This window comes from Gorilla gorilla, chromosome 21 (assembly GCF_029281585.2).
Source record: "Gorilla gorilla gorilla isolate KB3781 chromosome 21, NHGRI_mGorGor1-v2.1_pri, whole genome shotgun sequence".
Lineage (NCBI taxonomy): Eukaryota > Metazoa > Chordata > Mammalia > Primates > Hominidae > Gorilla > Gorilla gorilla.
This window is the reverse complement of record NC_073245.2, coordinates 62882895-62898249: the sequence shown is the minus strand read 5'-3', so window position 1 is coordinate 62898249 and position 15355 is coordinate 62882895. Positions and strand designations below refer to the sequence as shown.

Below are 15355 nucleotides of genomic sequence, written 5' to 3'. Positions count from 1 at the left end.
ATATATGGGAGGAGGAGGCTTGTGGAGGCTGCACAGATCTGCCAGGAGGTGCAGTAGTAGATGCTGGGCAGATGTGGCTCGATACAGAGAGTTTTTCCAGGCAGAGGCCCCCAAGTAAGCAGAGGTGTAGTGGGGTGGACTTGGCCCCTGGGGGAAAGAGATGTTGGAACATGGGGGTCTCATCGTGCAGGAAGATGAGGTGGACTGGAGCTTTTTCGTAGGTTTTGTCTGGGCAATGGGGTCCCTGGAATCCTTGGATTGACACCACCCTGGCAAAGGAGCAAAGTATGAAACTGTAGCAGCAGAGATTTAGGTTAGATATGAAGCAGAACTTTCCAGCTGCCCGTGCTGGAAGACGCTGACCTATATTCCCAAGGGATAGGGTGGCATTTTCCCAATCTAGAGATGGTTTGGAAAAAAGAGAAGACGGCCAGGGCTCGGGGTTGGCCCCATTGCAGGGCGGGTCGGAGACTGGGCAATGGATCGGGGTGGAAGCAGCCCTTGACACCAGCAGTCTGGCTTCATGTGAATTGGACTTTTCCACCCCCTGCTCAAAGCCCTCCCATGGCTCCCAGTCACCCTTGCCCCATTGTAAGGCCAAGCCCCTGCTTGGGGCTACCAATGCCTCTTGGGACCTGAGCCCTGCCGGCCTCTCTGACCTCGTCTTTAGCCCACTGAGTTTCTTGCTGTTTCTGGATGACACCAAGTCCCCTCATGCATCCTGGCCTTTGCCCAGGCTGTTCCCTCGGCCTCAGACACCCTTCCCCTTCACCCCACATAAGCCTTCCTACTCAGCTCTTGGGCGCCTCTTCATGGCTGGGTCAGATTCCCCCTGGGACCCCCATCACTCCAGCACGGACTCTGTATGGTAACTGTTCGGCAGTAGGTGGGCCTCCCTGCTGGGCTGGAGCCCTTGAGGATGGGGGGACTTGGCCTGCCTTGCAGAGTTCACCTGTGTTAGGTGCTCAGGGAGGGCTGGAGGAGGGGAGAGGAGAAGCTGGGGGCGGTGAGAGGGCTGTGTTCAGGAGGTGCTGTCCCCTTGCTCTGGGAGGCAGCATTGCCCGGCACTAAGGACCTGAGCACAGAGTGCAGAGTACAGACACCTGGGTTCGAATTCCATTCCCATCACTGTCCCCCATCAGGTCCCCTAACCTCATGGGACCTCAGCTTGCTGACCTGTGAGCTGGGCACAGTACCAGCCCTCACAACACTCTGGGGCCACTGTGAGGTCTGTAGGTGTTGGTGGAAGGTGGCTGGCCTGCGGACGGCACTCGCTGGATGGCGATGCCAGGCTGACTCTCCTGTCCTCTCCTTGCAGGTGACCACCATGTCGGTGAGGTTGCGGTTCCTGTCCCCTGGGGACACAGGGGCCGTGAGGGTCGTGGGCCGGAGCGCCTCCTTCGCGGGCTTCAGCAGTGCACAGAGCCGGAGGATCGCGTAAGTTCCCCCCGTGTCCTGTTTCGGGGTGCAGGGGCGGGGCTTGTTAATGGGCTGGGGAAGGGCAGGGTCATCCTCCTCCTGCTGCCAGAGACCCGAAGGCTCCCTCTCAGGCCGGCTTGCAGCCCGAGAGAGACAGAGAGAGAGAGAAAGAGAGAGAGAGAGATTGAGATTGAGAGAGAGAGAGAGACAGAGTTTCTTGGTGTTGGGATAAACCTATCATTTCCTTGAAACCTGAACAGTTATCATTTCAAAGTCTCCAGAAGTTGATCTGCCTGAGCTTAGCAGGTCCACTTGGCAGATAAAAAATCTGAGGCCCTGGCTGGGCACAGTGACTCACGCCTATAATCCCAGCACTTTGGGAGGCTGAGGCAGGAGGATCACTTGAGCCCAGGAACTCAAGACCAGCCTGGGCAACATAGCACAACCCAATCTCTACAAAAATTTTTTTGAAAAACCAGAAAATCGGGCTGGGCGCGGTGGCTCATGCCTGTAATCCCAGCACTTTGGGAGTCCAAGGCGGGCGGATCACTTGAGGTCAGAAGTTGGAGACCACCCTGGCCAACATGGTGAAGCCGTCTCTACTAAAAATGCAAAAATTAGTTGGATGTGGTGGCACATGCCTGTAATCCCAGCTACTTGGAAAGCTGAGGTGGGAGGATTACTTGAACCCGGGAGGTGGAGGTTGCAGTGTACCGAGATCACACCACTGCACTCCAGCCTGGGTGACAGAGCAAGATGCCATCTCAAAAAAACCCACAAAAACACCAAAAAAGAAAAACCAAAAAACCAGAGGCTCAGATAGGTGGAGCCACTGGCCCAAGGTCACACAGCAAAACTGGCCCAGGGTTGGGCCTTCTAAGGGCGGGGTTGGGAAGGAATGTTCTTCCTGTCTGGAAGACTAGGCAATGGGGCCACCTCTTCTGGCTCTGTGACCTGGGGCAAGTGACCTCACCTCTTCAGCCTTGTTGTCTTCATCTGAACAATGGGAATTGTGGGTGCACCCTGCTCACGGGGCTGTCGGGAAGGAACCACGAGGGAGGTAGGGCCAGCAGCCAGTGCAGCTGGTGCTGTGGGGGGTTATCGGATGAGGGAGCAGGCTTGGCACAGATGGGCCTGGGGGGCAGCATTGACCCTGTGGCTGAGTTCCCTGGGGGTGCTGGCCGGGCCAGGCCCTGCCTGCTGCCCCGTCCTGTGTCTCCTCCGGCTTTAGGTACTAAGTCCCTGGGAGGAAGGTTGTTTCTGCTTCTGGAGGCCACAGCCCAATGAGCTCAGGCCTGCTGCCCCCTCGCTCCAGGGCCTCATGCCAGGCACTGTGCAAGCCCCCAGGGAACCATTTACGAGCAGGCAGGCCTGGGGACTGGGGCAGTTTATCGACATCCTGAGGGGGCTAAACTTCTGTCTGTCTGAGCCAACGGGGTGGGCAGGTCGGGGTCCCCAGCCAGAGCAGAGTGCAGAACTCAGTAGGTCAGTGAGTCAGTCAACAACAAAATCCCACCATGCTCTTCCCCGACTTGAAACCCTGCAAAGATTCCCATCCTACTTAGAATAAACCCAGCTCCCTCCTGGCTAGAGGCCCCTGGGACCTGGCCCCAGCAGCCTACCTCCCTCCCCTCCCGGCCTCAGGGCCTCAGCACATGTGTGCCCTCCCCCTGGAGCTCCTACCCCACTCCTCCACCTCCAGTTCCCGCTGAATCACCTGCAGGCATTGGCTTCCTGCTAGGTCCTGGGGGAGGACCCCTGAGCTCCAGACCAGGCCAGGTCCCTCCTGTGTGTGCTCCCTGAGCTCTTTCCCAGGGGCATTTGCTGCTGGGATAGGACCCCACCTCCACCCCCCTAAAGTCAGCCCTCCCAGCTCACTAACCTTTCCCTGGGGGCTCCCTTCCCGTGGGTGCTGGTGCCGGGACCCCAGCGTTAAGATCCTGGAGTGTCCCAGCTGGAAGCACCTTAGGAATCCCTGTTCACGCAGCAGATATTCATGGAGCACCTACTCTGGCCCTGTCCTGGGCTCTGGGGACAGACCCAGGCCCTACTGTCCTGGGAGTTGATGGCAGCAAACAATAAGCCAGTGATAATTGAGACAGATCCAGCTGGTGGCAGTGCTGTGAGGGAACTGAACTGGGGGTGGGGGAGGGCACCCATGGTCTCCTGGGAGAGCCTGACGAGACAGGGGCATGGGGAGTGGAGGCAGGAAGGGACAGAAGAAGTGGATCTGCACGTGTGCAGATGGTGGTGGGCCGGGAAGCCTTCGGCGGCGGGAGGCAGCAGCGAGTGCAGATGTCCTGGGTGGGAATGAGCTTTAAGGGACAGAAAGCAGGTGTGCGGCTGGCATGCGTGACAGCAGTCAGGGAGGGAGGAGGACCCTGCGGAGCCTCATGGGCTGCAGTGAGGCCTTGAGACACATTCTCAGTGGAGGGGAGCCTGGGAAGGGTTTAAGTTGATGCCCCAAGACGAGAAGTAATTTGACCCAGGCTCCAGAGCAGTTAGTGCTCAGTGCCCAGCTCCAAGCCTCAGAGAACAGAAAGAGTGGGTGCTGCCTGAGAAAGGCACACAGCAGGCACTCCATAAGTGCTGCAAAGAGGGGGTTAAGTATAAACCGGCCAGGAAATGATGCTGTTTCTCAACTTAACCATTTCTGAGCTGCCTCTTCCTGGGCTTTATCAGAGTCCCCCACTTTCTTGCAGGGGTCTGTAATCAAGGCTGGGAAGGTCAGCTGTGCGGGTTACCTGGCCAGGGGGCCATCCGGCCCAGGTGACCCTCTCCCAGCTGTGTGCCCTGGAGTGGGGCTGATCCGCTGAAGCACTGTAGGGACCCTTGTGTGGTCTGGAAGGAGGGGTAGGGTCTGCAGACCCTGTACCCAAGGGTGGCTTCATGAGCATGTAGCCTGTGCTCTGTACTTTGATTGAACGCTCTGCTGTTGTGCTCTAGAAATTTTTGTGGGTGTCATTCTGTCGCCCAGGTTGTAGTGCAGTGGTGCGATCTCGATTCACTGCAGCATTGACCTCCTTGGTTCAAATGATCCTCCCACCCCAGCCTCCCAAAATTTTTTTTTTTTTGAGACAGTTTCTCTCGCCCAGGCTGGAGTGCAATGGCGCGATCTTGGCTCATTGCAACCTCCGCCTCCCAGGTTCAAGTGATTCTCCTGCCTCAGCCTCCTGAGTAGCTGGGATTACAGGAGCGTGCCACCACGCCCGGCTAATTTTTGTATTTTTTTTTTCTTTTGAGACAGAGTCTCGCTCTGTTGCCCAGGCTGGAGTGCAGTGGCATATTCTCGGCTCACTGCAACCTCCGCCTCCTGAGTTCAAGCAATTCTCCTGTCTCAGCCTCCTGAGTAGCTGGGATTACAGGTGTGCATCACCATGCCAGTTAATTTTTTTTTTTTTTTTTTTTTTGTATTTTTAGTAGAGACAGGGTTTCACCATATTGGTCAGGCTGGTCTCGAACTCCTGACCTCAGGTGATCCACCTGCCTCGGCCTCCCAAAATGCTGGGATTACAGGTGTGAGCCACTGTGCCTGGCACCAAATAGAAATTCTTAATACAATTTTTTTGTGTGTGTTTTGAGACAGAGTCTTGCTCTGTCACCCAGGTGTGCAGTGGTGCAATCTAGGCTCACTGCAAGCTCCACCTTCCAGGTTCAAGCAATTCTCCTGCCTCAGCCTCCTGAGTAGCTGGGACTACAGGCATGGGCCACCACACTGGCTATTTTTTTTTTTCTTGAGACGGACTTTTGCTCTTGTTGCCCAGGCTGGAGTGCAATGGCACAATCTCAGCTCACCATAACCTCCACTTCCCGGGTTCAAGTGATTCTCCTGCCTCAGCCTCCCGAGTAGCTGGGATCACAGGCATGTGCCACCATGCCCAGCTAATTTTTAGTAGAGACAGGGTTTCACCATGTTGGCCAGGCTGGTCTGGAACTCCTGACTTCAGGTGATCCACCCACCTCGGCCTCCCAAACTGCTGGGATTACAGACGTGAGCCACCGCGCCCGGCCCAAAATTCTTGATAAATTTTGAATAAAGAGCCTTGCATTTTTATTTCGCACTAGACCCCACAAATTTCACAACTTGTCCTGCCTGCAGCTCTCCTCCTGCCAGGCCTATGGGGGCCTCTGAATGTCCTGCATCCATGGGACATGTCCCCTCAGGCCCTAGAGGGGAGCTCTGCCCAGAGAGTGCCCCCACGGTAGGCCTCTGCCTCTCGTTGGCCCCTTCCTGGATTCCTGGGATCAGCTCTTTGGGAGGAAGGAGGACAGAGGTGATCCATCACCTTGACACCAGGGCTCGCTGGCCGTCAGCAAGGGTCCCACAGTGTCCAAGTCCTAGTCTAGGAAAGACAGCCCTGATGGCTCTAAGTATCTCAGACCCCTCCTGTCCCCCATCTGATTGTCAAGGATGCCAGAGGATGCTGGGCCTGGGCTGGTTCAGAGGGTCCCTGGGCTGGTTCAGAGGGTCCCTGGGCTGGTTCAGATGTCCCTGGGCTGGTTCAGAGGGTCCCTGGGGTGGTTCGGAGGTCCCTGGGCAGCCCCTACCTGGCCTCGGCCTCTGCAGCCCCCTTGTGTGAGGGCAAGGAAGAAGCTGCCCACACCGACGGGGAAGCGGTGCATCTATTTTTAACTTCCTGTCTCCGTCGAGCTCCCTGGGGTCTGAACCCTTGGAGCCAGGGCTGGAGCCTGATTGGGTTTCAGGCCCCACCTTCTGGCCTTGTTGCCTGGTAACCCGAGCAGGCCGAAGCGCAGCCGCACTGTCAAGGCAAACAACCTGGCAGGAGGGCAGGGCTCTGCGTGGAGAGGGTGGGCTGATGCCCCCTCTCTTCCCATCCCCACCTTGACCCCTACTCTGGCACCTTGAAACCCCTTTCACTATAGACAGGGCTTTTTATTCCACGGTCAGATGGCTCACTCGGGGAAGTAACCTGGTGGGGAAATTTTATACTAAGGTGTGAATGATTGACATAATAAGGCCATTTCCCAAGAGCTGGACCTGGGGGGTGGGAGGATAGAGAGATGAGAGGATAAACAGTGAGGATGAAGGAGGAGAGGGCCAGGCCCCGATACTGTCCTATTCTGCCCCAGTTGACAGGCATGGTTGCCCTTCCCCCTTTCCTGCCCCTCCTCAGCCAGGTCTCCCTCCCCGAAGCGGTCAGGCAGGTACTTCCCGAGCCAGGAGCCACTGGGACATCCTCCTCAGCTTGGGAATTCCTCTGTTGGGATGGCTAAGAAGTGTGGGTGTGAAAACGAAATAGCAGCCATTACGTTTCAAGGAGAGGAGGCTGGAGAAAGAGGCGGCTCATATCCGGCCCTGCCTGTGATGCTGTCAAGCACACAGACTCTGGAGCCCGAGGCGAGTGATGCAAGTTCAGTTTCCTGGACTGTACCAGGGGGCCTGACCTCAAAGACTGTGTCAGGAGGAATGAGTCCATACATGTAAAGCACCAAGAGCAGGCCAGGCGGGCGTGGTGGCTCACGCCTGCAATCCCAGCACTTTGGGAGGCCAAGGCAGGTGGATCACTTGAGCTCAGGAATTCAAGACCAGCCTGGGCAACATGGTGAAACCCTGTCTCCACCAAAACTACAAAAAATTAGCACTCCTGTGGTCCCAGCTACTCAGGAGGCTGAGGTGGGAGGATCACTTGAGCCCAGGAGGTGGAGGCTACAGTGAGCTGAGATCACGCTACTGCATTCCAGCCTGGGAGACAGAGCAAGACCTTGTCTCAATTTAAAAAAAAAAAAACAAAGGCGCTGAGAGCAGAATTTGAACTTGGCAAGTGCCGAGTGCATGCCTGTCATCATCACCCAGTGGCCAGCACTGCCAGGCACCTGGGTAAATGGTTGGCTCACGTCCTTGTTGCATGGAGTCTTCACCTGAAGCCTGTGCAGTCAGTCCTATAATTGTCCCGCCTGGAGGCTGGAGGCAGGTGCAGGAGTTGAGCCCAGCCCTGTCTGCCTCCAGAGCCTGCACTTGCAACAGCCGAGTACCAAGGCCTCTGCCAACCACACCAGGCAGAAGGACTACTGTAACAACCTCACGTGAGGGCTGGGGCTGGCGGGTTGCACGTGCCCGTCTGGAAGCTTGTCTGGCATGCCAGGGGCTGTTTAATATTTACTGAGTCCTCCCAGACCTGGTGAAACATCCGGCCCCAGAGGCTCTTCCTGCCCCGGCTTCTGTGACATCTGGGCCAGACGTGCTGCCTGATTTGGCCATCCGGAGGCTGCATGTGCATCACCTTCCCCAGGTGGGCGGGCTCTCAGAGTGGCCACTGAGCCTGTCCTGTTGAACCTCACACAAGGAGCACTAGGCTCAGAGCTTTCCCGGGAGCAGGTGCATCCAGGTATGGCTGCAGCAGTGAGGGTATAAGGTCCCCAGGTGGATGGAAGCGGGGCTGGGCCAAGGGTGCACACCTGTTGGGGGCTGGAGGCAGGAGCTGGGAGTGAGCGAGCTCCTGCAGCCCCACCTCTAAGCTCCTGCCCCACTGCCTGCTGCCCAACTACCGGGGTCCCTAACCTCTCAGAAACCTGCCTTTTCCTGAGGCTGCAGCCCTGACCGTCTCTGCCAGCCTCAAGATGGCAACCTTGCGGAGGGCCCGGTTCAAGAGGTGGGTGATGGGGCCTCAGGGAGGGCAAGGGGAAGAGGGAGCACAGCCCCTATGGACTTTGGAAAGCATCACTTAACATTAAATATATACAAATGGCCGGGTGCAGTGGCTCATGCCTGCAATCCCAGTACTTAGGGAGGCCAAGGCGGGCAGATCACCTGAGGTCAGGAGTTCAAGACCAGCCTGGCCAACAAGGTGAAGCCCTGTCTCTACTAAAAAAACCAAAATTACTGGATGTGGTAGCAGATGCCTGTAATCCCAGCTACTGGGTAGGCTGAGGCAGGAGAATCGCTTGAACCTGGGAGGCGGAGGTTGCAGTGAGCAGAGATCGTGCCACTGCACTCCAGCCTGTCGACAGAGCGAATTTCATCTCAAAATAATAATAATAATAATAATACCTGTCTCCTAGGGTGGTTGTGAAAGTCGAGATATTTCTATAAAGCCCTTAGCGAGCTCCTGGCGGCAGCAGGTGCCCCCAGTTACTTAGGCTCATGTGTTCTCACTAGGCTCCTTGAGGCCCTTGGGCTTGTGGTGTCAGCTGTTCAGCAGCCCAGTAGCCCTGGCCTGAGCTTAGTTTCTCTGCTCTACAGAGACATTACTTGTCATTGTAAAGGTGTTGGAAGCTGGACTTTCTCTGGGAGCTGCCCTTCTCCTCCTCTCACACATCCTGGGTCCCCAAAGCTAGAGAGGCCCCGGGTCCAGGCCCCTCTGCAGACTCCCACTTCTGCCTGGGTCAAACCTTGTTCCTTGCATCCACTCCCAGAGCATACCAGGTCCCATTCTCCACCTTTGCTCCCTCTGTCTCCAGCTGGGAACACCCAGGGGTGCACTCGCTGTCCCGCTCTGCCTGCAGGGGCCAGGATCTCTGTTCTCTAATCCCCTTGGGATGCTGTATTTTCCCCCATTCAGCTGAGCTTAATATTTACCAAACTCCTAATATTTTCTTTTTATTTATTTATTTTTTTAAGGCAGAGTTTTGCTCTTGCTGCCCAGGCTGGAGTGAAGTGGCATGATCTTGGCTCACTGCAACCTCTGCCTCCCGGTTCAAGTGATTCTCCTGCCTCAGCCTCCCGAGTAGCTGGGATTACAGGTGTCCACCACCACGCCTGGCTAATTTTTTGTTTAGTAGAGACGGGGTTTCACCAGGTTGGCCAGGCTGGTCTCGAACTCCTGACCTCAGTTGATCCACCCACCTTGGCCTCCCGAAGTGCTGGGATTATACGTGTGAGCCACAGTGCCTGGCCTGCACCTAATGTTTTCTAAGCTGTGAGCCAGGGGAAAGATACAGATAGGATGTGATGATTCTAACAATAGCTTGCATGTAAAAGGTCTCCTTTGTGCCACATTTTGGGCCTGGCATCTAATAGAATTCTCAGCACCACCCTATGATGTATTATGTGGTCCCATTTTACCAGTGAAAAGACAGAGGCTTGGGTAGTGTGTTGTTAATGTAGAGGTGAAGTTGCTTTGATAAAAGGACCCCCAAAATGCAGGTGCTTACTTGAGATTGGTTATTCCTCTCTCTCTCTCTCTCTGCAGTCCAGAGCCAATGGGTGGATGAGGGCATGTGTGTGTTGGGAGGTCTGCTTCACAAGGCTATTCAGGGCCTGTTCCTTCTCTCTTGTTGCTCAGTCAGCTTTTGGGGGTGGGTTGAAGCTGCTTCCAGCATACCGTTATTCCCGCCCCTGGGAAGAGGAGGAGTTGGAAGAGAAGGGCCAGTAGTCCCCTATAATAACTGATACTGAGCCAGGCGCGGTGGCTTACACCTGTAATCCCAGTACTTTGGGAGGCTGAGGCCCGTGGATCATTTGAGGTCAGGAGTTCGAGACCAGTCTGGACAACATGGTGAAACCCTGTCTCTACTAAAAATACAAAAATTATCCAGGTATGGTGGTGTGTGCCTGTAATCTCAGCTACTTGGGAGGCTGAGGCAGGAGAATCGCTTGAACCCAGGAGGTGGAGGTTGCAGTGAGCTGAGATTGCGCCATTGCACTCCAGGCTGGGTGACAGTGAGACTCCATCTCAAAAAAAAAAAAAAAAGAGAGAGAACTGATGCCAAAGTTAGATCTAAGAGTCATTTCCACTATGTCTCTTTTGTGAGAATGTTGTCATTAAGTGATACCTGGTGCCAGGGTGCCTGGCTGATGGCTTTAGAGGGCTAAGAGCAGAATTCAACACATCTGTTGGTGAGGAAAGGCTGCATCAGCCAGCCTGGTCCTCAAGCCTCATGGATAAGTTATGGGATCCTGAGAAGAGGCTTAGATGCCAGGGAAACCAGCTCTGTGCTGTGATGAGGGTGCCCTGGCCTCGTACTCCTGTAATCAGTCTTGAGGTGCTGCTACATCTCTAAAGGTTGGGGGACCCAGCCATCACCACTGAAAGGCAGTTTTTAGGATCGTCGAGTCCACACTCCCAACTCCAGCTGGCTTAAGCTAAAAAAGAGAGCCAGTTGGCTCATGTAACTGCAAAGTCCATGGGCAGGTTCAGCTTTAGACATAGCTAGATCCAGGAACTCACTGTCATGGAGATTTGGTCTGACTCTGTTTGTTCCTCTCTGTGTTGGCCCCAGTTTCCCTACATGGTGGCAAAAGGAGGAGGCTGGAAGTCCCAGGTATATGTTCCCCAGGTTAGCAATGCCAGGGGAAAAAACACTTCTCCCTTCTGTGAATTCTGAACTCCTGGCTGGCTACTGGCCAGGCTTGATCCCCATACTTCTTGGCCCAGGGGAGCAGAATATGTTGACTAACGCAGGCCTGGAATGTGGATTTGCCAAGCAATCCTGTGTGCATGTGTGCATGTGCAAATGTGTGTGTTCATGTTGATTGGTCAGGCTACCTTTCCCCCAAACCACAAGTATAAAAAGCAGAGCTGGGGAGGTGCTCCAGAGGAAAATTGAGGTGCTACTACTAGAGGGAGGGGATGGATGCTGGGCAGGTAAAGACAACAGATGCCACCCCAAGGGTAAAGCACAGGACTATGACTTGGCCTGCCACACGGCATTGCCTGCACAGGCAGAGCATGCTGATCAGAGAGCACTGGCATTTGGGCTGCTTGACTGTATTTCTTCCTGTAAGTTCATTTCTGATACCAGATTTTTATTACCGTTCTTTTTTTTTTTTTTTTTGTCAAGCTGTTCTATATTTCCGGGAGAGGGCAGGGGAGGGGGCTCAGTCTTTCCTGGCAGTGGCTTTCCTCATGGTGGCCAGGACATTGGCTCAGCTCCTCCTGCTTCCTCTTGGTGTGGATGTGTGTCCCCACCCTTTCCTTGATGAACTTGAGGGCCTGTTTGTTCTTGGAGACCTTCAGTAACTCCATAGCATGCTGCTTGTACAGGGCAAAGCCACACACCTCCCGGATCATGTCCTGCACAAACTCAGTGTATTTGGTCAGATGCCCACTGCAGCGGCTGTGCCTGGGCTTGCTCACGTTCTTGGTCACCTTGTGGCCCTTGTTAAGGCCCATGGCCATAGGGTAGCGCAGAGCAATGGCTGCTGCTCTCCAGTGGCAGCCATGGTGGAAAAGCTTTATTACACTTCTTTTAATCCTCAAATCTAGGCTCCTTATTTTTATTTATTTATTTATTTATTTATTTTTTTAAGACTGAGTCTCACTCTGTCACCTAGGTTGGAGTGCAGTGGTGCAATCTCGGCTCACTGAAACCTCCACCTCCCGAGTTCAAGCGATTCTTGTGCCTCAGCCTCCAGAGTAAGTGGGATTACAGGCACGTACCACCACATCCGGCTAATTTTTGTATTTTTAGTAGAGACAGGGTTTCGCCATGTTGGCCAGACTGGTCTTGAACCCCTGATCTCAGGTGATCCACCCACCTCAGCTTCCCAAAGTGCTGGGATTACAAGCGCAAGCCACCGCACCTGGCCCAGGATCCTAATTTTACAGATGAGAAAGCAGAGACCCAGAGAGGCTCCATAACTTTCTGGAAACCACACTGCTTGGTGGTGATGGGGGTGGGACTGAGCCGGGTCTCCTGACTCCCTGTGGCTGTGGTCACTATTTCCAAAGTGCCTGCCCCTGGGGAGGGCTTTGTCAGGGCCCTTCTCTGACTTCTCTTCCCCTCCAACCCTTCTCACAGAAAGTCCATCAACAGGAACTCCGTGAGATCGCGAATGCCTGCAAAATCCTCCAAGATGTATGGCACGCTGCGGAAGGGGTCGGTCTGTGCAGACCCCAAGCCCCAGCAGGTGAAGAAGATCTTCGAAGCATTGAAAAGAGGCCTCAAGTAAGGCTGGGCTGTGTGCTGTCTTTAAGAAGTGCATTCCTCTACCTCGCCTCCTCTCTGTCTCTTCCTGGGGAAGCGTGGATGGGTCTTGTCTACAAGAGGTGACAGGTTAAGTTCCTGGTCATTCGTTTAGTAAGCAAGTATGTCAGGGTGCAGCCGCATGCTCAGCCCGGTCCTTGGGCACTGGAAACCTGGCAGTGACTAAGGCAGGAGGACTCTGATCTTGTGGAGCACGCACTGCAGAGGGGCAGATTCAATGCAATCAATCAAGAAGCAATGCAATCAATCATAGAACTTCCACCTGTGCTGAGTGCAATGAAGAAAGGTAACAGAGAGACAGTGCGTCGAGGGCCTCGGCAGACAGGCAACAGTGTGGGCAAAGGCCCCACAGTAGGAGCCTGCACTGTGAGCCCACACACGCAAGAGGTCAGGGCGGTAGGTGTTTGAGTGAAGGACAGACTTGCTCAGAGACCAACTGATGAGCTGGGCTGAGGCCTGCACAAGAAGAATGAGTCACTCCACAAATTTTTTTTTTTTTTTTTGAGTTGGAGTCTCGCTCTGTTGCCCAGGCTCAAGTGCAGTGGCGCAATCTCAGCTCACTGCAACCTCTGCCTCTGGGGTTCAAGCAATTCTCCTGCCTCAGCCTCCCAACTAGCTGGGACTGCAGGTACGCACCACCACACCTGGCTAATTTTTTTTTTTTTTTTTTTTTTTTGAGACGGAGTTTTGCTCTTGTTGCCCAGGCTGGAGTGCAATGGTGTGATCTCAGCTCACTGCAACCTCTGCCTCCTGGGTTCAAGCGTGAGCCACTGCACCCGGCATAGCCTCCTTATTTTACAGATGAGAAAGCAGAGGCTGAGAGTAGCTCTTGCCTCAGCCTACCGAGTAGCTGGGATTACAGGCGCCTGCCACCACGCCTGGCTAATTTTTTGTATTTTTAGTAGAGATAGGGTTTCACCACGTTGGCCAGGCTGGTCTCGAACTCCTGACCTCAGGTGATCCGTCCATCTTGGCCTCCCAGAGTCCTGAGATTACAGGTGTGAGCCACCGTGCCCAGCCAATATTTTGTATTTTTAGTAGAGACTGGGTTTCGCCATGTTGGCCAGGCTGGTCTTGAACTCCTGACTCAAGTGATCTGCCTGCCTTGGCCTCCCAAAGTGCTGGGATTACAGACATAAGCCACTGTGCCCAGCCCACAAATATTTATTGGGCTTACAGAGTGCCAGGCCAGGGGACAGAAGTAAACTAAACACACAAAATCCCTACCTCCCGTGGAGCTGACTCCTAGTGGGGGAGAGACAGACAATACACAATACAGAAAAGAAAAGTACAGAGAATATCAGATGGTAGTAAGGGCCACAGAGGAAAACAGGCCAGGGTAAGAAGGCAGAGGCAGGGAGGGTTCATTTTAAGTTGGGCAGTTGGAAGGAAGGCCTTGCTAAGAAGGTGACATTGGAGCACACGCCTGAAGGGGTGGAGTGAGCCGTGCAGATAATGGGAAAAGAACATTCCAGGCCAGGGTAGCCACATACACAAAGGCCCTGGGGCGCAGCAAGGAGGCCAGTGTGGCTAGAGCCAAAGGAAAAAGGATGAGGTTATGGGGCAATGGGGACCAGATGACAGGGGGCCTTGTGGGCCAAAGAGTGGTTTCTGGAGTGATTTTCCCCAGATACAGTGGTACTTAGACCCTAAATTCTCTCCTACTTATGCCTTTTTTTTTTTTTTTTTTTTTTGAGACGGAGTCTCACTCTGTCACCCAGGCTGGAGTGCGGTGGCACGATCTCACTCAGCTCACCGCAACCTCTGCCTCCTGGGTTCAAGCTATTCTCCTGCCTCAGCCTTCTGAGGAGCTGGGACTACAGGCATCTGCCACCACGCCCGGCTAATTTGTTTTTGTATTTTTAATAGAACGTGGTTTCACCATATTGGTCAGGATGGTCTTGAACTCCTGACCTTGTGATCCACCTGCTTTGGCTTCCCAAAGTGCTGGGATTACAGGCATAAGCCACCACGCCCAGCCCCTACATCTCTTATTTATAGATGGGGCACCCCAAAGAGGAACCAGAGTCAAGTAAAAGTTGAAACCAGGCCAGACGCAGTGGGCCTGTAATCTTAGCACTTTGGGAGGCGGAGGCAGGCGGATCACGAATTCAGGAGTTTGAGACCAGCGTGGCCAACATGTTGAAACCCCGTCTCTACTAAAAATACAAAATTAGCCGGCGTGGCGGGGCATGCCTGCAATCCCAGCTACTCGGGAGGCTGGGGCAGGAGAATCACTTGAACCCGGGAGGTGGGGGTTTGTGGTGAGCCAAGGTCACGTTATTGCACTCCAGCCTAGGAGACAGAGCAAGACTCAAAAAAAAAAAAAAAAAAAAAAAAGGGAAACCACCTTAGAATGAAATGATTTTCAAAATAGACATCCTTGGCCGGGCACAGCGGTGGCCACCCTGTAATCCCAGCACTTTGGGAGGCCGAGGCAGGCAGATTCCTTGAGCCTAGGAGTTCAAGACCAGCATGGCAATATGGCAAAATCCTGTAGAGGTGGAGGCTGCAGCGAGCTGGGATTGTGCAGAGTGGGAGCTGGGATGTGCATGGAGGATAGAGCATGTTTCTGAAGGGCAGATTCTGTGTCCTTTAAGGACCACATGTTTGAGACTTGTCTGGGGCCAAGGCAGCCCCTTCTTCCCAGAGAGCTCAATACCTCAGTGAGTAGCAGTCTGGCAGAAGCTATCTTTTCCACATTTGAGGTGGTGTCAGTAGAGCCCAGAGAGTGTGAGTGACCTTCCTGGGGTGACTCAGCAAATCCAGCAAGATGGGACTCCCTGCCTTGGCCCCCAAATCTAGACCCCCCCCCCGCCACCTTTTTTGTTTTGGAATGGAGTCTCGCTCTGTTGCCCAGGTAGGGTGCAGTGGTGCAATCTCGGCTCACTGCAACCTCTGCCTCCCAGGTTCAAGCAATTCTCCTGCTTCAGCCTCCCGAGTAGCTGGGACTACAGGTGTGTGCCACCATGCCCGGCTAAGTTTTTGTATTTTTAGGAGAGATGGGGTTTCACTGTGTTAGCCAGGATGGTCTCGATCACCTGACCTT

General features: G+C 54.2%; 1 protein-coding gene and 1 pseudogene across 1 annotated transcript in view; one reads left to right on the top strand and one right to left on the bottom strand.

Moving 5' to 3' along the window:
- RIPOR3 (RIPOR family member 3) overlaps positions 1 to 15355 on the top strand; it is a 105505-nt gene that overhangs the window by 59138 nt on the left and 31012 nt on the right. The window contains exons 2-3 of the mRNA XM_031004981.3: positions 1319 to 1437; positions 12121 to 12267. Coding sequence (XP_030860841.1) covers positions 1319 to 1437; positions 12121 to 12267 — 266 coding nt within the window. The remainder of the gene's footprint in view (positions 1 to 1318; positions 1438 to 12120; positions 12268 to 15355) is intronic.
- On the bottom strand, positions 11198 to 11958 carry LOC109024293 (large ribosomal subunit protein eL36-like; annotated as a pseudogene).